This window comes from Schistosoma mansoni, chromosome 1, assembly GCF_000237925.1.
Source record: "Schistosoma mansoni strain Puerto Rico chromosome 1, complete genome".
In the NCBI taxonomy this organism is placed as follows: domain Eukaryota; kingdom Metazoa; phylum Platyhelminthes; class Trematoda; order Strigeidida; family Schistosomatidae; genus Schistosoma; species Schistosoma mansoni.
The window spans coordinates 48183542-48206489 of record NC_031495.1 but is presented as its reverse complement, the minus strand read 5'-3'; the positions used below and the strand labels follow the sequence as shown (position 1 = coordinate 48206489).

At 36.9% G+C, this 22948-nt stretch overlaps 2 protein-coding genes across 2 annotated transcripts in view; both read right to left on the bottom strand.

Annotated features, from left to right (window-relative positions):
* The window catches only part of Smp_048080 (hypothetical protein), a gene marked incomplete at its 5' end in the record, with an annotated part of 29223 nt that extends 27581 nt beyond the window's left edge, over positions 1–1642 (bottom strand). Inside the window, one exon of the mRNA XM_018794656.1 lies at positions 1607–1642. Coding sequence (XP_018649046.1) covers positions 1607–1642 — 36 coding nt within the window. The remainder of the gene's footprint in view (positions 1–1606) is intronic.
* Smp_147850 (GTP-binding protein-related) lies at positions 1643–14521 on the bottom strand (the record flags this gene model as incomplete). The annotated part of the gene is made up of 12 exons (XM_018794655.1): positions 1643–2122; positions 4032–4250; positions 4905–4984; positions 5284–5416; positions 8416–8559; positions 8655–8871; positions 10202–10618; positions 12235–12465; positions 12854–12940; positions 14163–14253; positions 14288–14417; positions 14453–14521. The coding sequence occupies 12 exons, from the start codon at positions 14519–14521 to the stop codon at positions 1763–1765; spliced, it is 2178 nt and encodes a 725-aa protein (XP_018649045.1). The 3' UTR covers positions 1643–1762.
* Between the last annotated feature and the right edge of the window lie 8427 nt (positions 14522–22948).

Sequence of the window (22948 nt, the reverse complement as noted above, 5' to 3'; positions counted from 1 at the left end):
GGAAGATCCTGTGCGGACTTCGGCAATACCGAGGCCGTCCGCACAGGATGCACATATGCCAACAAGAGATTGATCAATTGCGGTCCTAAACAACAATGGAAAGATACAAGTAAACAACACCAAGCGACCTTCGGATTGTATGTAAAATAACATAAAATTGTTAAAGTTAAGATGATTAATATGTAATATTAACTTAAATAAGTTTATGCGTAGAACGAAGTTGTGAGATTGGTAATCAGGATAAATGCAGATAACACAGGGTTATGGAGAAATAATAGTCCAAATACAAATCAAAATAAATATGTCGTCAAGGATTACGTAACACACAGAATATGAATCGGGTAGGAGATAATAAACAGGGATGAGTGCCTTAAACTTGAACACTTTGGATTATCAATGTGGATATATAACCGTAGAATCTAAAAAGAATTTAGTGAAAATAATATTCTTCGTTCAATATGTTTTTTAATGCTGGAAATTTTTTAACTTAATATAAATTAACATGTGAACTACACAGCAGTTAGACTAAGCATCTAATGACCAGAACTAGATGAAATAGCAATCATAACTCATTCTGATTTTTATTCCATTAAGCAAGAGGTTTCAGGAGTATTTTAGGGGAGAACCCATCGTTTAAAGTATAAATCAACACGAAAAATGTGACTGGGTCGAACTGGAGTGAGACAAGAACGTCTGCAGAAATAGCCTTTCAAGACGGTGATAGATATCCCACAGGTAAACCGAATACAGCTGGTATGCATCAAAATTAAACCATGATTTTGATAACCGAAGAGCACTAAATGAGATATTAAGTCACTCGGTCTAGCAGTCTAACTGTAACTTGATCCGCACCAAGGATTAGACGACATGATGTTGGCTAACACTCTTTGATCTATTAGTATGAACACCTCAAGCTTATAAATCGTTGACATTCACTCTGGGACTCCAACCCAGTACCGTTCCCTTCAAACACTATCGCGTTGTGCACTTAGCTACTGAGTCCAGATAGCCACTAGCTTGTGCAGTGGAGCGAAGTCTCCGAGTGCACATAGACTCTGGGATGCAGGTACATCCAGTTGACGAGTCCTAAATAAAATAAAACGCATATCCTCGATTCCACTTCTAGCCACCATTCGTCTCTGCTTATAATACTTGTGATCTAAGGAAATATCGGGGCAATCCACACACGATGTACATACACCAACAAGAGACTGATCAATTGCAGTCCCAAACATCAATGGGAAGATTCCAACAACCAGTACAAAAATGGATTTTAAACGTTTTATTATTCACCATTTGACCTATCAAACTAGATACAACAATCGTCTTTTCCCAACTACTGATGAACTATAGGTCCAAACACAAAGGGTAATTTTTGGAGATATGTTAGTGCTTCATTAAAAACGGATATCAGCTAGAAAACTATTGAAAGCCTGGGAGGATTAGACAACCTCTTCATTCCTAAATAGGTCAAAACAGCTCTTCAGAGACTATGAAATCTCATTGTAATCCATCATGAAAACTACATATACTCCACTAAAATGATTCAGTAAAATACAACTGATCAACTGAAAGACAAATAAATTAAAAGAATTATACAGATTACTTTACAGTGAATTTTTTCTGAAAAAAAAAGTTCCATGATCCAAAAAATTTATTTATCAATTATTTAGATAAAAAATAGTCAAATGTACATAGGACCGAAATAATTTTATAGAAGTTTAATTTTTAGGATGCAAGTTAGGTAGATAATAGTTTTCTTTCATGTTCTTTCATGTTCATCTAAATAACGATAGACTCGACGAAGTTTTTCTTTGCATTTTTTATGTTTTGTTACATGTTTTACAGCCTCTGTTTGGTTTGATAGTATTGTTGAATGTACTGAATTCAAGCGTTTAGCGTGACTTAATAGACGCCAAGGTTTTTTGACTGCACCATCTTCTGAGACAAATTGTGTTGTCCCACTACTAATGCATGACAAATTGCTAACAGTCTCAACTGAGCCAACAGTACTCCAAGATGCATTCGATGATACTTCATCATCGATCTTTGACTTTTCTATGTTGGAACGTAAAATAGGCATTTGCTTATGAGATTTAATAAGTCCGCGTGCATGCTGCTCCTTCACGAAGAGAAAAATGTCAAAATACAAGAACATATTATTTAAATGGCAAAATAATTAGTGTATAAATCAATAGCTTCAGAATAAGGATTCAGCTTCCATTAGAGACAACAAAAATTGCCATGTTCAATCTTTTTTCCAGTTTACTTGCCTTTGTACACTTGATTTAAAGGTGTTAAAAAGTCACAGAGCAATTACCAACTGCGAGGTCACCTAGTCTTCCCGAAATCGTTTACAAAGTTGTATCAAGTTAACGATTGGTGAGCTAACACAACCAATCTTTATCCTTACCGATCGACCCACCTGTCTACATTTTTCTACGTAGCACCAGAAACTAGACACACTAAACACTTAGGTTTTGGTCACTGGATCAACGCTTACTGAGTACATTTCTTATGAAGGTTAGAAAAGTTTCGAAAACCAGTAGATACAATAAACTATCACTAAAACGATGACATTGAAAAAATAACCTCCTGTGTTATTCCCAACCAACCCAATCACACTTGATGGAGAAACTCTGAAAGAGGTGGAAACTTACACATCTGGGCAGCATCATCGATAAATAAGAATGATCTGATGCAGATTTGAAGAGACGGATTGGAAACTTAAGGTCACCATTCCTACAACTGAAACGCATCCGCAACTCAAAACAACTGTCAGCCTACATCGAAGTCACAATCTTCAATACGAACGTCAAGAGAGTTCTACTGTGCGGAAATCATCAAACTGCATCACGAGGCAAGCCCTAACTTGGAATTCCAAGAAGCAAAGGGAAAGAGGAAGGCCAACGATCATACTGCGTAGGGGACTGGAAACAAACATGAAAAGAATGAATAGCAATCGGAAATAACTGGAGGGGCGAGTCCATAACAGAGTTGGTTGGAGGGTCTTGGTGGTAAGTAAACTATTGCCAAAGATGTAAATTTGGATTTAAATAGTACTGTGGTGTGGGTTACTTATATCCACATAGGTAGTATATGGTGATGGTCAGGCATTGAATGTATTTCAGCAGAAGATCGATAAGGAGAGAACGGTATGAAAATGCATGAACAATGAAATCAAAGACGATAAACTGATATTTGCAGAAGGAACAGTTAAGATTGAGACAGTTGATTGATAGTTTTCAAATTAACTGTTTACTGCATGGTTGTCAGATTTTAGTGAGATAGTCTGTAATTTTGTGCTCAAATACATTCGATTGTCCCCACTCGTCTTTTTGTTCACTGCAGTACTAGCTTGGTGAATTCATTAAATTAAACAACTTCTACACAAATTAGGATCACAAGTCACAGACAATATAAGTAAGAAGCTTGTAAAATGATTATTTGTTGGATGTAAACCCCTTGAAAATACACTGGTTTGAATCGAGAACACAGCATACTATTCTATCCGTATTCCGTTAAATATTCAGGAAATCGTCTACATTACTTTGTGATTTTATTCTTGAAAATCGGGACTTCTGCTTATACACTACAAATATTTCCATGCGAACAGTATTTTTGCCGATATCAAAGACGCTTCTATCCCATTTTTTGATTACTCTGTTATTAAGCTATTTTTTTAATTAACTTACGAGAGCATTGTAAACATGTTTATATGCACCGGCCGTCTGCTCACTACCATCTTAAATAGTTACCTCAATAAATAATATAAGTACGGTTTATCTTCTGGATTATATGGAGCTAGGAGAATAAGATGCTGCATATGTCCAATGTTTAATGAATAAACGTTATGACTGATTTACTCCATAGATGTTGTATCAATACTGTACAATGTTTCAGTCTAAACTGATAGCTATAAAATGTGTTTCTCATGCTCTAAGTTGAACTAAGCATTCGAAAACACTAACGCTTGAGCAGATTAAGCTTTCTGTCGACATGACGCAATTAGTATACATATTTAAACAAACCTGTTTAAACGCCAACCGATCAAAATCAGTGATAACTTCATCAATAGATTGACTGGACGCTCGTTTCTGTTTTTCATCTAATCGTTTAAGAAACCGTTCTGCTTTGGATTGATCAGGAAAATAACCAACCCCGCAGGGTAAACCATCATCTCGCCCAAGTGATTGAAAATCAAGAGGATCAATTGTGTTTGGAGGAGGATAACAGTACAAAAGTCGACCCTGTTTATAAGAGTAAAATGAAACAAATAATTTATAGTTTAATTACGCCGTAGGTATTTAGGTTAGATAATTATCTGTAGGATAGTATTCACTCACCATTATTATTATTACTATCATTATTATTCTTACAACTATCACACACAACTCATAACTGTTTACTGTGATTATTATTTGTTCACTATATTGACTGTATAGATCATACATCTTTTTTGCAATTACCAAAAAAACATAGATATATTAGTTAAATTACTCGACTTTCAAAAAAACTAAGATTCAGGTTTACACACACTGGTTCACATAGTTAGATGTAGGCAAACAAATAACACCCATAGTTCTCAATACAAAATGTATGATCCGAAGATTCAATGTACATGAGCCTATACCTGCTCGTCAATTTGCCTTAAATTAAGTTTTCATTCTTCACAGATAAATAATAGATTAATATACTGTAGAATACATAAGAATGAAGTTTCAGAGTAAACGATGAAGTTGACTATAAATCTCCAATAGAATGGTTACTTTCATTTCATAACATTTAAGATTCAAAATGTACACCACATATAAATACATTAGAAAGGAAGTGTGATAGGCTGCTTTTCTTAATCATCTTATGATGAGTAAAATAAATCTAGAAAATCCGAATGAACAACTTACCTTTACATAATCTTTTAAAATGATTCTTGCAGAACGATCATAATTTGGATTCCCTTTAGCTGTCATAAAACCATGCATAACTAAAGGAATGAAAAGAAAACAAGGATATAAACAAATAGGCTTTTCTAGACATGAAGGGATATTTCCGATTCAAATACTGAGATTTTTAGTTAATATACATGTTACAAGTTTGCAATCCGTTTATCTAGTTCAGTTTGTAAAGTATGTCTACACATCATACGATGAATCTGACTGTAAGCCTAGTTGCATCAACATTTGTACCTAATTTTTGAACTGTAAATTAAAAATGGACGGACAGTGTAAATGAAACACATGCAATATTATGACGGAAAATTATTAAACTTATGAAGAAACTAACATGCATGAGCAGCCAATAATTCATGTGGTGTCAGGATGCGATTTAAACCATCTTTTACTTGTGTATTTTGGGATTTAGGAAGGTTGATTCCATACATTGTCTCCAAAATATGACGTGGAATTCTTTCACAAACCTTAAATGTGAAAAACACAGAAAGGTTTTATGTTAATTAACATAGAGGTTAGTGAAATTCTTGCAATGCAAAATGAAAGTTTATGAACTATATATATATATATGAATAAGATTAACAGGCAATCATTTGCAGCTTGTGGGGATAATATGACTTAATATTACAAAACCATTAACGTGAATCAGTTAAAAGACTCGATAGCCCACGATTAGTGAGTCTATGTAACACGATATTTTCAGCCATTAGGTACTAGCGATTGTAAACATACAAAATGGATAAAAACAAAGTCATTGGCTACAAGCAATGCTAATTATAGAGAAAATTAGGTGAATATCTGTATGACTATTTGATATGTCATTGGAATAGGTTATTAGGAACACTGATTATATGGATACGAAAGGCTCGCACATTGTTAAAAAGACCTTAAGATGAAGTTATTTGAATAAACTACATTTCTGAACACAAATATTAAATAATTACGGCGATTTCTCCTTGAACTAATTCAAGTCAGTATGACGATTGTGCAGTGTACTAGTGGAAGTAGCACCAAAGTATGAAAAAAGGAAATCCAGTTTTAACTCAACATTTCAAGCAACAGACAAGTTAGAAATTAGCATAAGAAAAGTACGTGAGATAAGTGAACAAATTTACAAAGTACTAACCACTTCCTATTTCTAAGACTAATACTCCCTATGGAATCTATGGACGCTTTGGTGTACACATACAAAGTGTTTTCAATTTGTATTACCAACAGAATATGAGTGAGAAATCGAAAACACATTGGATATGTTAAAACGAAACCTATGAGTAAAAAGCTAACATGACTACAAGTTATACAAAATTATGACGTAATTTTCAATTGTAGTTCACCTTGCTTTTACAACCTAGTATGTGAATATGTACATGTTTGATAGAACATGTCACATTTAATAACACTAATTAATCCCGATCTTTTACCAACGATTGTGTTATTTTGGAATTTATCTTGTTAAGGCGCTTAAAAATTCGATGAATTTAATTGATATAAAACATTTAGCCACTGATTTTGTCAGTCTTGTGGTGTGAACTTCAATGAGAAAACCAGCTATGAACAAAATAAAAAAAACGATTTACTTTCGCGAACGGCAATACATTTTCTCATCTTAAAACTACAGCATCCTTCTTTGATACAAAATAAGTTAAATTTAAGTAATTTCCTGAATACTGACTTTTTTTATAATATTTATCATTATCTTACACAAAAACAGCATCGAATTTGGCAAAAATGTGCAACAGTTTGGGTCGGTATACTTGATATTAGCACATCTAGAGCATACCGACAAGAGAAAAATCAAAGGAGAGAAAATAATGATGACATTAAATAACTAAAGAATTAGAAAAAAAGGTGAAATCTGATATGAAAGTTTTGAAATAATGAAATGACTGCGGTAAAGAAGATATACATATTCTCTGCAGTAATGGCTTACAGTGAGTCACGAGACGTTAGGAAATTAAATTTTCCAGTAATTGAGATATTAAAAGTATATCGTTTTTATTATTGAGACAAACATTGACTAATTTTTGCTGTAACCTACGTTATGTTACAAAAAATTACCGACCACAAGTTTCGGTAATCTAGCCTAATGTAAGTAAAAATGTTAATCTTCTTAACCCGACTCCAATAGTCAATTAAAGGTTTCAAAGACAAATAGGATGTCTTCAACTCATCACTTCTGACGTGCTCCACCTACTCCTATACTAACTGATTTGTGATAGTCAATAATGAGTGACACATCATGACCACATATATATATATATATACATATATATATATTGAGGTAAGGTGGTGGTTGGAGGTGGCCAACAGGGAACCCTGGACCCGGGTTTCGTGCTACTTGGCACTCGTCAGCAAGGTGTACCTGTAATCTTGAGGGAACTGATGCTCCCTGGCGGATTCGATCCCGTGTCACTCAGCTTCACAGTCAAGGTATTATAACTATTAATAAGTCTGTGAAACTTAATCATCTGAGGTGCTCATGATGCAATTGATTGATCACTGGGTGGTGATCAATGTCATGCATGTCAAGTCCTTCTTAGTGCTGATCGAATGCTATCGATCAAGTTGCAATGTGGCCACCAGTCTAGGTGGCTCGACACTGCTTGCAATATATATATATATATATATATATATATATATATATAGTGCAAGCAGTGTCGAGCCACCTAGACTGGTGGCCACATTGCAACTTGATCGATAGCATTCGATCAGCACTAAGAAGGACTTGACATGCATGACATTGATCACCACCCAGTGATCAATCAATTGCATCATGAGCACCTCAGATGATTAAGTTTCACAGACTTATTAATAGTTATAATACCTTTATGTATTATTATATGGACAACCAACGAGTTTATACTGTTAGTTATGTCCATAACTAACCAATCAAATCGTTGTTCAAGAGCCCACCACATCAATCTGGTCTGATGTGTCTGTAGACTACCCCCGTTGCATGTGACCTGCCAGTTGAAGGACATTATTACCCTATTATATTAGTGTGACTCACAATTTTAATTCATTTCGATAAGACACGCAATACTGTTTGGTATGTTTGTGCGTTTCACTTAACGACTGTAATTCCCTTAATTATTGTACTAATCTAGTCGTTTTCACGTTTAGAAACAGATAAGGTTTAAAGCCAAGTTTTCCTTGTTCTGACTATAGCTTTCACATAGACTCTGGGATAGCCAGTATCGCGTTCACGATCCCTAAGGAAAATATTACTAGTTTCCACCTTTATTGAACTATTTTCTGTTCGTTGTCGATGTCCAGGACTGAACTAATTGGAATCCCTACAAGGAATACTAACACTGGGCTCTCAGTACATTCATGTAATGAGTTCAAAATAATATGCAACCCACTTTTCGAATTCTGCCAAACGAAGTACAATCTCATGCTACAATAAGAACAATGTGAAATCATATTCATTAAATATGGCATGATATATAGAAAGTTCACTTACTAAACCAACAGGAGCTAAATAATCACGCATCCCATCGATTGATAATATACCAGCTACAACTAAGTCTGCTCTAGAGTAGGCAAAAGATGGCATTACCAATCCCGGGCAATCACAAAGTATCAAGTCTGATCGGACATAAATGGTCTAAAAGCCCAGAAAATAAAATAATTCATTAATAACATCAAAAGAACAAGAAATTTTTTAGTCACTGCGGACAAAAATGAGCATAAAACATCTACCTGGAAATGTTTGGTTTTCCCAGGTGTAACTGACACTGGAACCTTTTTATGACCTAGTATCGCGTTGAGTGTACTAGATTTCCCGACGTTTGGGTAACCAATGAAGCCGACAGTCAAAGGATCTTTTGATTGACGACTGGATGGACTGTATTTTTCAGTTAATAAATTTATCAGCTCCTCAACTCCAACAAGCTTAGCCTCCGCCTCACCATTTTGTCTGCTTAGTAGAAAAAATAAAGATGAGATTACAAACAGAACAGGTCTTTAACAAGATTGTCTCAGATGTACACTGTGAACTAGACTCTTTAGATAAAACTATAAACTGGTTTACAAAATAGTACTAGATTCCAATTTTCGTGTAGACAATAGCACTAAAATACGTTTAAATAACTAGTGAGATAAGGAGAGATGATTACAGTTTGAAGTAACCTGAGTTGAAGGCAGATACCAGCCTAAGACTAGTGGATTATAAGTTTCTGTCAGATAAGCTACTGAATACTATGCCAACTTATTATTTGGGTGAAGATAAGCATCATAGTAGCTCTGAAACTACAGCTCCTGAATATCTAACTGGTAGAAGAATGAACCAACGGTTTTGTGGTATATAGTCATCGTCTTCTCGTGACTTTCTATAATGCCAAAGTTTGCCAGATGGATTTATAGCACGTAATCTGATTTCATAGAAGACTAAAACTATCACTTACAAGTAACACAAAGATAGAAAATCATGAACACATTATGTTCTCTGGTTAGTTTACTTGAAAGATTTGTTTCGCGTACAGCATAAGGACGATGTACATTACAAATCAAATGACTCGACAATATTACGGTAATACAAAGAGGAAAGACAATAAACAATATAGATGATAGGAAACGTGACAACAGTATAAACGCTATTAACTATGATCCATAGAATGAATGAACTACACCCTAACTTACCCGACTAAACAAAATCTACAATAGATGGAAATGTCCCAACTCATTTATACCACCACTTAATAAAGTCACCCAGACACATATATGCGTCGATCCACTTAACAAAACTAACAGCTCCTTTATCTATTTATATCAGTGCCAAAAATAGGAAACTGTTTAATATGAAAATAGCGTAGATATTTGATTCAAGAGAAGAGGCAAAGTGGAAGGAAGTTATGCTGGTGAACAGTGGATATAACTGTGTTTCAGGAAGAATATGACGAGATCTCATTTTGAACCACTTTGAGAGAAATTTGGAATCAATACGACACACTGAACGATAGACTAAATGTTACCTATGTATACATATCGCATATAATTTGTGCTTTAAAATACTGAACATTAAATTAACCTTAGATCATTAACATTTTTAACTTCGAATCACTTTCGCTTCCACAACTTTAACGTAGCTTTTCAGAAATAAGTGAAATCAATTTCCTTAATTTTAAATTACCCAGTAAGGAACAAATGTGTCGCAAGTGAGAATAGTAAAAGAAATAGAATGTACCATATAATAACTACATAAACATAGTTTATATATAGACGTTTTTACATCTCAGTGGCTAACGTACTTGGATTGAATAGATGTTTCAGCATCAATAACATCGCGCCCAACAGAATTGGAGGAGAACTCTGAAATCGGTTCACTGATTTCTTTTGTATTCAATGTACCATCACAAGGACCACCTTTTTTACAACTCAGTCTATTCGGCAACTGTGTAGTATACCTGACAACCTTAGGGCTTTCTTTGTCAGTTTCTTCATGAATAGTTACTGTACTAGCCTCACTATCAGTATCTGAGTCCGTTTGACTTTCCTCAGAATTACACTCGGATTCCAAACTGATTCCATTAATTGTTTTAGTTGAAATATCACAAGCTTGAGTCATATTGGTAGAACTTTGTCGTAGCATCTGTTCACTGGCTAGAACAGCCGACCAAAATATGGCATTAGTACCAATAGTTTTAAAATACTCCGCCCATAAAGCTCTGTAATAAAATTAAAAAAGAAGCATTGGGAATCCTAAATGAACACATTCAAAGCAGGAATAGTTTATTCACTACAGAAAAACAGTACCAGAAGATGTACACTGCGTCTGTTATTTCAAATTAAAGCAATGCTTACGTTATTGTTAGCGATGATACATTTGTGATACATAGATCGCAGTATTCTATGTGCCCAGAAAAAAAGCGAATTCTGTCATCATGTGAAGTAATTAACAAAATAAGTCCTTTTAAACTTAGTAGTGCATTTGCGCAATAACAATGTGCCTTTTTCAATAGACCAATGTTTAAAGCAATGGTATCCACATTTATTCATTTATTTATTTGATCACAAATATTGGTACAAAAAAGCACCAGATAAATATGCGCCTCACAAATCTCATTCGATCTGTGTGAGGGCTGTGATACTGCTCAGGTGCCCAGACTGAAGCAGGTGGTTTTCTTAGGGGGCCACACCCGGAGCCTTTGACCTAAAGGTCTAACCCACAAGGCAGTGGAGCATCGTGAGGAGATGCAGTCCCATGGTAGCTGGTGACCAACAGTTGGTTCATACGCCATTCGTTCTTTCAAGATCCTGGAGCCCATGTGCACCATTGGTTTGGAATCAGGGTTTTCCAACTCCCCTAGGTGGATCCTCCACATCCACCAACCCGGTTAAAGCGCCGGACACTCGCTTTTCGTCCTCCCACTTCTGCGAACAACACCCCCACCACGAGAAGGCAGTGAGTAGGACTTCCCTGGCAGAGGCTATATATTCGCGTGGCCATATGAGAGCATTTCGAGAGGGAGGGCAAACTCTCCCCACTCTCGGCCGTACCAGGGCATTTGGGGGCCACATACTGCAGTAGAGTTGAAAAGCGATCCCAGAAACTTAGTGAGCTTATCATTTAAGCTTTCAGTGATATCCAAATCAAATAACTCAAACGTTTCCTACAAATACCAAGAATCAATACGATAACAAAAGAAAGCATAGCATACCACTTGACTTATACAACAACTCATCTGGTTTAAATGTTAATCGTAGATTTGAGTGAGATGACATTAAATGATTAATTACAATACAAAAATGTAGGATAGTAGAAATTCAAGACAAGCCATATTTGAGGTTATTGCTATAGAACAACCTTTGACAAGGAAGTAAGTCAGATTAGTTTTTCTGCATTGTAAATCGATAGAATCACACATCAATTTTTAAAAAGAGACCGAATATACCACAAGTTGTCTTGTAAAGTTCCTATTACTTATAGTCTTATTATCTAGCATTTATAAATTCTAACACTCAACTCATCCAATAGTTTTCTAGGATATATTATTATTTAACGAAAGGAAAAATTAGACGTCAAGTGTTTGAAAAGTATAATTAATAAAAGCTTTGTTTAAGCACTATTTTTACTTGGAAGTTATCTCGTTGTCTTGAGTTCGCTCAGTAAATATTGAATACATTCTACTAATAAAATTCGCTTGAATTTTATTAATAACAACCAAAATGTATACAACATTTTAAAGGTCAGATAATGCAGATGAACTAAATAAATTTTAAAAATTTTAATTACTGCCAATTTTCACCAATATACGACCCAAAACCCAAAGGATAAGCTCACCTTTGTTTATTTGTGAGAAAGTCAGACTTATTAACAAGAACCACACATGTCTTGTTCGAATCAACTTCATGGACGTATCTATCTAAATCACTCGAATAATATAAAAGAGGCTGACGAGCATCGACCACCTGGACGACAACGTCGCTACGTTCCACGACACGCCATAGCTGACGCCAGAACTCCAGATTCCGCTCAAAAGGAGTAAGAACGATGCCATCTTTTTCTTCCAGCCTACAATACAAAGGGTAGCTTAACAACTTTTCAAGATAATTCGAAAGGATCAAATGTTTATAATAAAAGTACCATAATCATCCTATACATCATGTCCATGAACAGGTTTTCAAATAAGAGTCAGCCAGTCATCTACAACGTAGGACCAGGTACATATATGCATCGGTCCAAGTTGCCATACCTCTTTTTTGGCAACTAAGTTACGCTTGTTTATAATTAAATAAGCATCTTACGATAACGTTTCCTACTACTCAACAATGATGGGAATGTCCTATCCTGATGTTGATAGGAAAGAGTAACATTTATCAAGCTTGTTTCTCGGAAAAAGCTACACATTTTTAGGGGAAAACTGGTAAATCCCGGTCTATAATAAGTAAGATAGACTCACAAAGCCAACGATCGTCTCCATTTCAAGAATTCTTCTTTTTCAAGATTATCCAACGTATCAACTGACATTTCTGAACTCCACTTAGGTCTGTAAGAAGCCAAATAAAACTAAACGATGAAGCCGTTTTATTTGAAAATAATTCTATACAAAACGACCTGAATATTAATAGGTTACTAAATAAATGAAGAATAAACTTGCTGGATGATTTTTTCACCCGTAAGTGACATATATCAAATCATGAAAGCTTATTCATCGACTTAGTTATTCTCCAATATTCTTGTTGCACAACATACCTAACAAAACAATTGTACATCATTAGTGATCCTTAGGCACTCACAAACATGTGTGGATCTTACCTCTACTTACTTAACAATCGATAGAAAGTTAAACTTCTAAAAACTAAAACAAACAGGAATCCCCTCAAGACGACAACTCATTTTTCCTGTTTCTTTACAATGACGAGAAATATTTTAGCAGCGTTAATTCTATCTAACGAGATAGAATTTATGAGATGTGAAACTAGTGAAAACATGATAATCACTCAATTAGGTTGATTCAAATGACAAGTTCAAAAACCATAGATTCCCTGATTACAAAACCTGAAACACCCCACTTTTGGTTCCATGGTAGCTTTTGACTTATTGACATCATAATTCAGGTTCATGTTTGTTTAAATGTACACCGACAGACGTCAACTATGATGCACAAATATTAGAAGGGAGTCTTTAAATCTGAATCGAGTAATCGAGGTTCGGCGATACCTTCAAGTAAACTTTAGTGCCCAACAAGCTATTTTGGAATATCCAAATTTGTCTGTTTCTCATATGGAACATTACTCATTAGCTATAGACTACCTTGTGATACGATGTTATAAGTGAAGATTAGTTAGACTGAGTTGGTATCTACACCATGAACCTAAGGTGAAGAATTCTGACATCATATCAAGAAAACCTGATTTTAGAATCGATTAGAATTACGTTCACAAGTACAGAATCTCATGGAAATTGATTTGAACGAATAACCCGTGAAGTGTTACGTGATTTTGGGTTTAAATAAATGTACAGTCGGGCATAAATTCACGGCCAGAAATATATATCAAAACCTAGTAGACCGAAAGCTAAGCATAACGACATATTTCTCGAACTCATGCGCAAGAATCGGCTTTACATAATACCGTGGTAGGAACAAGGCATGTAGATTCTGAAAGAGCTAACATGAGTTAAAAAGGTGGGTAGGCAAAAGAACCACTCAACACACACGTAAATAAACATTTACTTAACTTCTGGGTATTTTGAGTAAGTCTTTGTACATAATATGAACTTCTGAGATTTTAGAGCAGTCGGAGGAAGATGGTATGCCCATAATTTCGGATGGGGCAAGAAGCCTGATGTTCTTTTTCTCTGAAAATGATATGATGGGGATTAAAAGCCTTACGAGCCTTGAATTCATGATTGGCAAGGTTGGCAATATTAAAGAATTCATCTAAACCTGTTTGTTCTGTGACTGAATGAACAGGTAAACGAGACCAATCCCCAGCAGTGTTTGTTCGAACTACATGACGCCCCTTTTTTTATAAATATAACTGACTCTAAGACTAACTGATCTTTCAGAAGGTTCTGATCCAATATGTTTAACAAGAGAGCGTCCGAGACCATGTTTCCTGCCCATGTAGCGCAGCAACCTGAAATTGCGACTCTTCAGAGGACGAATTAAATGTCAAATAGTTGTGGACGGAATAGAAGAAGCTTTCGCTTAACGGGCTTTCGTGTCTAGTAGCAGTGGATCAATAATGCCTCCAGGCAGAAACCTAGGTATATTAACGATGATAGAGGAAATAAAAAAGAAATTGGTAAATCATAATAAGATGCTGACTTTGGCCCTTAATAATAGGTCGAACTTCCTCTTAAAGGACTCCTGAGAAGTCGTTTGGAATAGCTCAGTCGGCAGCGAACTCCAGTATTTGACAACTCTTAAAGAGTAGAAGTTGTGTCTATTGTCCGTTCTGCTATGTTCTGTCTCCAGTTTCTGGGTGTTACCCATTGGGTTCGAATTGGGACTAAGCTTGGGTAGCTGTTTAAAGGGATGTCCAGAAGTGTTAAGGATACTGCAAGCCATTTGAAGATCACCTCTAGGACTCCCATACTCCAACGGGTAAAGGTTAAGTAATTGGAGGCGCTCTTCATAAGGCTTTAATTTGAGTCCCCGAACTGATTTCGTGGTTCACTGTTGGATACGCTCCAGAGTGTCCTTATCTTTTTGGAGTGAGGGAGAAAATACTGTTTCTGTACTCTAAATGGAGATGAACAGAACTGTTGTCCATTATGTAAAAAGTTCTCCCGTGAAACTGGCCAAAAATGTGTTTCAATGTTACCAGTGGAAGTTTTGCTCGAAAGGCATTTTTGTCACAGTTAGTGTAAGGTTTCAAATCGTAAGGGTACCAGCACTCCTAAATCTTCTTCGGCTCGAGATACTTCAAAAGAAGAACTTCTTAAGTTGTAACTATGATCTGCAACATGTCGCAGATGGGCTACTTCACACTTTGAAGTGTTGAAGGTACGTTTGTTGTCTTCTCCCCACTTTGAAGTCTAGTCAGATCCTCCTGAAGTGCCAGTTTACCCTCTTGATTGCGTATCTCTCTCTCCAAAGTTTCACATTATCAGCAAAATGTAATAAGTCAAGCGATAACTGTTGTGAAAGACCGTTTATACAAATCATGAAGAGAGGAGGTCCTAGTAAGAGCCCTGGGGGACCCCACTGGGATATTCCATAGCCTGAGAGGAAGTGAGGTTAACCGTGACCTTAAAATGTCGATTTTTTGGATATGGGTGGCTTGATACCGAATCGTTTGGGCTTATTGATAAGACATATATGGTTGACCCTATTAAAAGCTTTTGAGGAATCAAGGTCAATAATGTCAACTTTCCCTTTGAGATCAAGGATGCTGCGTCGAACTCCGTTAAAAATTAGTGTAATGTGGGCCAGCTTCCAAATTTCCGGTAGCTTGCCTCGGCTTAGCGAATGTGAAAACATCACGCTAAGCGGCGTTGCCAGGATTGAAGCTGCTTCTCTCAATATAGCATATTCGGGCCAGGAGAAGTGTCTTTTCCGGAACACCATATCAGCGCTCAAGTTCACTTCGGAAAGTCCTGTGCAGTTACAGATGAAGCTTTCATTAGTATAGTTGATGTGGGTTGTTTGGAATGTCCGAGAGTATTGTTCAGCCAAAAGGTTGAAGGCAACGCCGTCATTATTGGTCGGGCCGTTAGGACCTAGCAGTTGAGAAACTGCTGTTTTGGCTTTTCGAAGAGAAGCTGCATGACGGAATAAGGTTATCGGATTGATGACAAATTTATCGATAAGCTTTATCCGGTATGGAAGCCTGTCTTCTCTTATTGCCTTTGTGCATATGTTCCTTATATGTTTGTATTGCCTGCACGCGCCGTTGTTATCAGTTAGTTTGTATTCTGCCCAGCAGTGCTTTTTGCAGCATGGCAAACAAAGAGTGCAGTCCCCGATGACTGTAGGTTGCTTACAGCTTTTGGAGACCGTTTAAGGAACTGAGTGCTTTGTAGCACATAAGAGTCTGTGTAGTAAAAACTCCCAACGAGCATCCATGTCGCATTGAGGGTGAACATCCCAATCCACCTGTTATAGATAGTCCTGTAAAGCTGACACGTTCAAACGCTTGAAATTCCAGCACCTGTTGTTCGTGGGATGTCATGGCTCACTTTTGCTGACAAAACTGAAAGATATAACGGCTTGATCACTTTTCCTCGGAGGAGCCAGGATTGGGAGGTTGTCGACCGGGAATTCCTCGTTTACTAATACCCAGTCTAAGCGCGAAGGTATATGACTGTTTCTCAAACAAGTTGTCGACTTCACATTTTCGATTAATCCCAGATCCTCAATGAGGTTGAAAAACAGAGCTTTAGTAGGGGTTTCACCAGCAATATATGTATGCTCCGCGAAATTGATTCTAGGAAGATTTTAGTCCCCTAGAATCAGGATATGAGAAAATCCAAGAAGCGTAGTGTAGGTTAATCCTTTCAGTATGCGGTTATCGTGCTCAATGTCAGCAGTGGACTTCCTGCTAATGACCCCAACTGGACACCTTGAGGTTGCAGACAATCTTACTGAGCACCATACGGATTCACCAAGATTGATAAACTCCTGGTTATGAACTTGGTGTACCTACCGGCATGATTGTTGGGTTGATCCTGAAAATTTGTCACAATAGACAATAAATGCTCAGGAAAAATCAAAAATCATTTTATTCAATCAGCGTTCGACCAAAAGTTTTACCAGAAACAACGCGAAAGTGAAAAGTCACACATAGAGTTCCTAATTGACTGATTACTGCACTGCTACTATGCTTAGTAGCATTCCAGAGTTTTCAGGAAAACCCAAGTACTTCTAAAATACTATGAAAACCCTATATTTTCTGTACATGAATGAATTTTTGGGGTAGTAGAATTGTCTTGACCTTCGTACTGAGGATTATGACTTGATGTGGGTTGACAGTTGTTTTGAGTCCTATGCATTCTTCAACTGTAGGAATGCCGTCATTTATTTGCCAACCCTTGCCTTTCCGTCTTCATCGGATCCTCTTTGTTCATCGATGATGCTGATCAGATAAGTGAGAGTTTCCACCTCTTCCAGAGTTTCTCCATCAAGTGTGATTTTATTGGTGTCCTCTATGTTGTAATTGAGGGTCTTGTTTTCTTTGTTGTAAATTTTGAGGTCTGCTGATGCAGAGGCTTCTTCTTCACAAGTTGTTTTGTTCGTGTGTATGAGATAGAAGGGACAGATAATCTGTGAAGTCCAAATCGTTTAGTTACATTCAGTCTGTCCATTTCATTCCGTGCTTCCTCTCAGATGTCGAGGTCCTCATACTCCAGTCAACCATCAGAAGATAGGGGAAGGGGGAGAGTAAGCAGTCTTGTTTGATTCCGGTCCTCACTTGCAATGCGTCTGTCAGCTGCCGTCCGTGCACGACTTTGCATTGTAATTGGTCGCATGAATTCTGTGTGATGTTGACGATCTTCTCAGGCCCAACGTAGTGTTGAGGAAGGTTCCATAATGTCCTCTTATCCACACTGTCGAATACTTTCTCACAGTTAAGGAATTTGATGTATAATGACGAGTTACACTCAACTGATTGTTGAACGATGATCTGTAGTGTCGCGATCTGCTCTGTGTACGACCAATCCTTACGGAATCCGGTATGTCGATCTCAGTGTCGGGGGTCTTCTGAATCTTTCATCTGGTTCAGCAACACTCTGTTGAAAACTTTCTCTGGTACTGACAGTAATGTGATGCCCCTTTAGTTAGTTCTTACATTCGCTGACATCTCCTTTCTTTTGGTATCTTGATCAGGTGTCCTTCTTTCCAGTCCATCGATACTCATTCTTTCTCCCAAGTCTTCCTGAATAGAGTGTGAAGCATGCTTGTATGGCTGACTTCAGAGCTTCAGGTAGTATAATGTCAGGTCCTGCTGCTTTCTCAAACTTGATTTGCTTGATGATCACAGTGATTTGTTTGATCGTTGGTGGAGTGACATCTGTGAGAAGGTCTGTAGGCGCTGCTCGATGGAGCTGGTCTATTCAAGAGTTCCTCGAAGTGTTCAACTCGTCTCTTCCTCTGTTCTTGGATCTCAGTGGGTGACTTGCCTCCTTTGTCCTTAACCGGTCTCTCTAGTTTACTATATTTCCTTGCTGATTCATTTGTCTTGTCGTACAGCTGCCTTATATTTTCTTCTCTTTCAGCTTTTTCCGCCATCGTTGCCAGTTCTTCCACGAATTTCTGCTTGTCCTCCCTAATACTCTTCTTCACGTGCTTGTTTGCTTCTGTGCATTCAGCTTGTGCCTTGAATTTCTCTGTTCTTGTTCGGCTGTTGTTAATTGCCATCATTTTGTTCCTACATTCTTGAATCTTGCTCAGGATTTCCACAGAGATCCATCCCTTATGATGATGCTTCTTGAGGCAACAATTGAGAGAAGGATTACTGAATGCGGTGAGTGTCACGCGTATTATGAACAGTGGTCAGTATGATAGTTGAGTTTACGCATGGAATCTGACATGATGAATTAAATATATTTTAAAGTCAATAACCAGAATTGTACAAACCGGATTAAATTACGAAAGATATAATTGATATCAAGAATTCTTTGTAAATTTAGTCTAAATTAGTCGTTACTGAAAAGACAATTATAAGTCTTATTTCTACCGAATGTAGAGCTACCATATACTCATTTTCAGAATTTTTGATGAGGAAAAGTCTGTGTTTCTTCATTATTAGATTCAATTGTTGTGATACCTCACCTGAGCACAAAGCGGTATCGTCAGTACATAGGCGCAATCTTCTTGTTCTTCCGATAGCATTGTGTCTTTCGCCAACATAGAGCAAGGAGCATTGTTCAAAGAATGCTATAAAATCACGTTGGGTAAGGATCCTTCAGATTCCTTTTTAACTTCCGTTCGTTTATGGGATTACCATAGAGTAGTATCATTATCTTAGTCAATCTTCTGTCTTTCATGTTTTATCAGCTTTATTCTTTAATTACTCTCTTGATAAAATTTTTAGTGTAATGATTCATCAATAGTGTGGACAAAACCAAAATTAACTCCATATTATCGTCTTTTGCTTCTATGGCAAGTTGTTGAACTTTTCTGGTCAGTTTTTTTAAGAACTGCTATCTTTGCCGAAAATGATAGTCAAAAATGCATTTTGGTACTGCGTTATGTACATCAAAACACTTCACAACTTAAGAAAGCCTACTAACTACATGATATGCTAGGGAGATTCGTACATATCACCCGTTTAATTCGCATCCTAGGTGAACGACAAATGGTAGTTAAGAAACCTTCATAGGTATTGAAAAATAGTCATGATTCAGCCCAATCGTCTTAGGGGTACATATATTGATCAGTGAGTTTGTGTTCATTTCCATTCGGTTTTCCAAAGCTGTTTGCTTGTTATTTTCACTTGAGTAACAGGTTGGTTTAGCATATTGAAAGCGTGTGTATTGATTTTGGCGTTAGATGATCATCCAACACGACATTCACTGGTGACAGACTATCAGACGAACTCTACAGGAAAAACCAATTTAATTGTACTAATATTCCCAAGACAGCTCTAAACACATGCTACAGCAGTAGAAATGGCAGTTTCAAGAACTGAATTCGAAGATAAATAAGATAATGAATCTGATATTTCCAGTTTTACCCGTTTCAATATCATGTTGTGGAGTTACGTGACCAGCGATCAAATCATTAATTCCATGGATGAATTAGATTTTGATCCCCTAACAAGTGTCACGCTAAAGTCATGATTCGAGAGGTATGAAGACATATTTTCCGGCCGATTTTTCACAGTATGGTAATGTGCCTATTATTTAAATAACCCTTTGGAATCTAGAGAAGCAGGACGCAAGTTATATTTATCTGATAAAACTCATGATTTTTCTTCCAATGTTACTTCAGAAAAAACAACTAACATTTTTGCTGCCCAGTATTCCTAGTTTGTTATTGTCATGCCCATTTAAAACGGCCGCAGATCACGATGAAGTGCAATGGAGCTGGATGGGAATGGAACGACCTCCTATCTTACGTCAAAGTCGTATCGCCCAGTCAACGCCTATCTTTTCTTACCTTACCGTGGTAGCCAGGTGACATGGTTTCTTTGGTGAATGGCTAGAATGAATAGAATTCTGCGAAACTTGTGTGTTGTAGGTGAAGCTTAGAGAAGTTGTGGTGTTTATATGAACCAATGACACGTTTTGTACTTCATGACTGCTTGATTTTGGATTCCAGATACAATACATTATTTCGTGCCCATCTGATACTTCTTGATTGAATTGCTTTGTTTTTGGGATTATTTGTTTTTACTCTAATTCAAATGCTCTTAAACATCATATTGGCGTCGCGATGGGACCTGTGATGGAACGTTTGGATATACATTCAGATTTCAATGCTTTCGAGGACTATATGGAGAGTTTCGAAATCCGAGTTGTCACCAAGGAAGATACTGAGGATTTTAATATGGTAGGCTCATTTCCTTACGTTCATCGGTAAAGAAGTATACAGCTTAATAAAGACTTTGTCAATTCCAGACAAGCCGGTTTCACTCACTTATGCAACTCTCAAGCAACTACTACTGGACCATGTAAAGTATAGAAGTTTCGAGTGTGGTAATGCAGAATAATTCGATGAAATGACTCGCCAGAACATCTGGAATTCCACTACTTTACTACGTCGTCACGGTCCAATACGTAATGAAGGTTATTCAGATAACAATTCATTAAGTTGTGAAACAGTTCACGAAGATGAGCACAAGTTTCGTATATGCTTGTTCTATGACAAGTTTCACCCATGTAATTCATGTGTATGTCGTAATTCTGAATACTTTAAATGTGGTAAAACTGGACACATTCAGTCAACTTGCAATACCATCTTCCATCTCGCTGAAACCCTTGCGTGTTCGCACGTCGGAATCATCAATTCTGTAATGCCGTGTTTCGCTAGTCGTTGACCTCGATAGCCGTTATAATACAAATCTTAACAGTGCATAAAACCAGAAGGCGAAGAGAAGCTGCAACTACAGTTTATTATCGAATAACTCAGGCCAAAAAGCTATCAGCATATGAGTAAGTATCTGCAAGCAAAGCAAAAGTAGCGCCCATTGAAGATGGCGGGTAAGTCAACTCGCTATAATCAAGCGTTAATCAATATTTATACTCAGATAAGAATAAATGACAGACATGTGATAAATAGAATAAGAAGTGTTCACTCACATACACTCAGATAAAAAATAGCCAGAGTCAGTAAGTAAATAATTAACAAGGTCAAAACACGACTCATGATGGATAGGTGAATTGGCTTGTCCAGAAGCTAGAATAAACTATGTAGATGTAACAGTACCCAACGTTGCACTACTGCCCACTAAGTTGGATGTTCCTAATGATCACTTATTATTTATCCAAGACTTCTAGAAGCGGTATAACGTCACATAACAGTCCATAGTTGAATGAAACCCAGAATCATTGTGAGACAAAAGTTTCTAATCAACCAACTTCTTACCGGATTTCTCGTGTTATTGTACCAGATATGGTTTGTCGTTTAATAATTCACATATTTCTGATGAACTTTCTTACAAATCTGAGAATAAAATGTTGAACGAGTCAAATCATGATCAAAAACCAGATTCAGTTTTGGTAGATGCTGATTTTCCTAATGATCCATTATTTTTTAGTGGAACTCTTAATAGCAAGTTTTCCTGAAGCAATCAGAGAACCAGTTCGCCCAGATAAGGAATTTGCACAGGCAGAGATTCCGAAACAAGTCCAAGGTTATCCTAATGAGTATGAGGCAGATGCATGTTTGCCATTCGATTGTTTCTCAGGTGAATCAAGCCTAGAATCAATCACATGTGTTAATTACATATATCAATGTATATCTATCTGTGTATTCTAATATGAATAACAAAAAGAATATGTGACATAATTTTTATTGAAGTCAAAGTCACATGATGGAATACCTCAAATTATATATCAGTGTGTATCCTCAAATACTCACATACAGTAATCGAAGCGTGAGATTTGAGAAGATAATGAAATTTAAAACGTCATATTGGTTATAACACTGCGACGTAAGGACCCAACATTACTTCATGGGGAAGGATAGTGTTGGAAAGTCTATAATGCAAATTCTAGATATCAGTGGCTTCACTACACAACCGATATGATGACTATACACTATTCTAGGAATCAAATGAGTCTGTCCCAATTATGGTTGCTAATCCTGATACTAACGATTACATTCTAGATAATACAGAGTCCACTTCTATTACATAGTTGGGCAGACACGTGATGAATCTAAAGAGAAGAGGTGCAGTTGATCTCAGAAATTCGGATCCTCATTTAAGATAGTGGCGAAGATTTGTAGCTCAGGTGGGTGATTTCAATGAGGATCTTGATGTAGGTTTGTTCTCTGAGCTGGATGGTTTGGTCGTGGAGCTTTCATCGTCCTTCTGAACGACATTATCAGCACAAACTTCGGGTAGAAGTGAAGTGACTTCATTTCACGATGAAAGCTCCA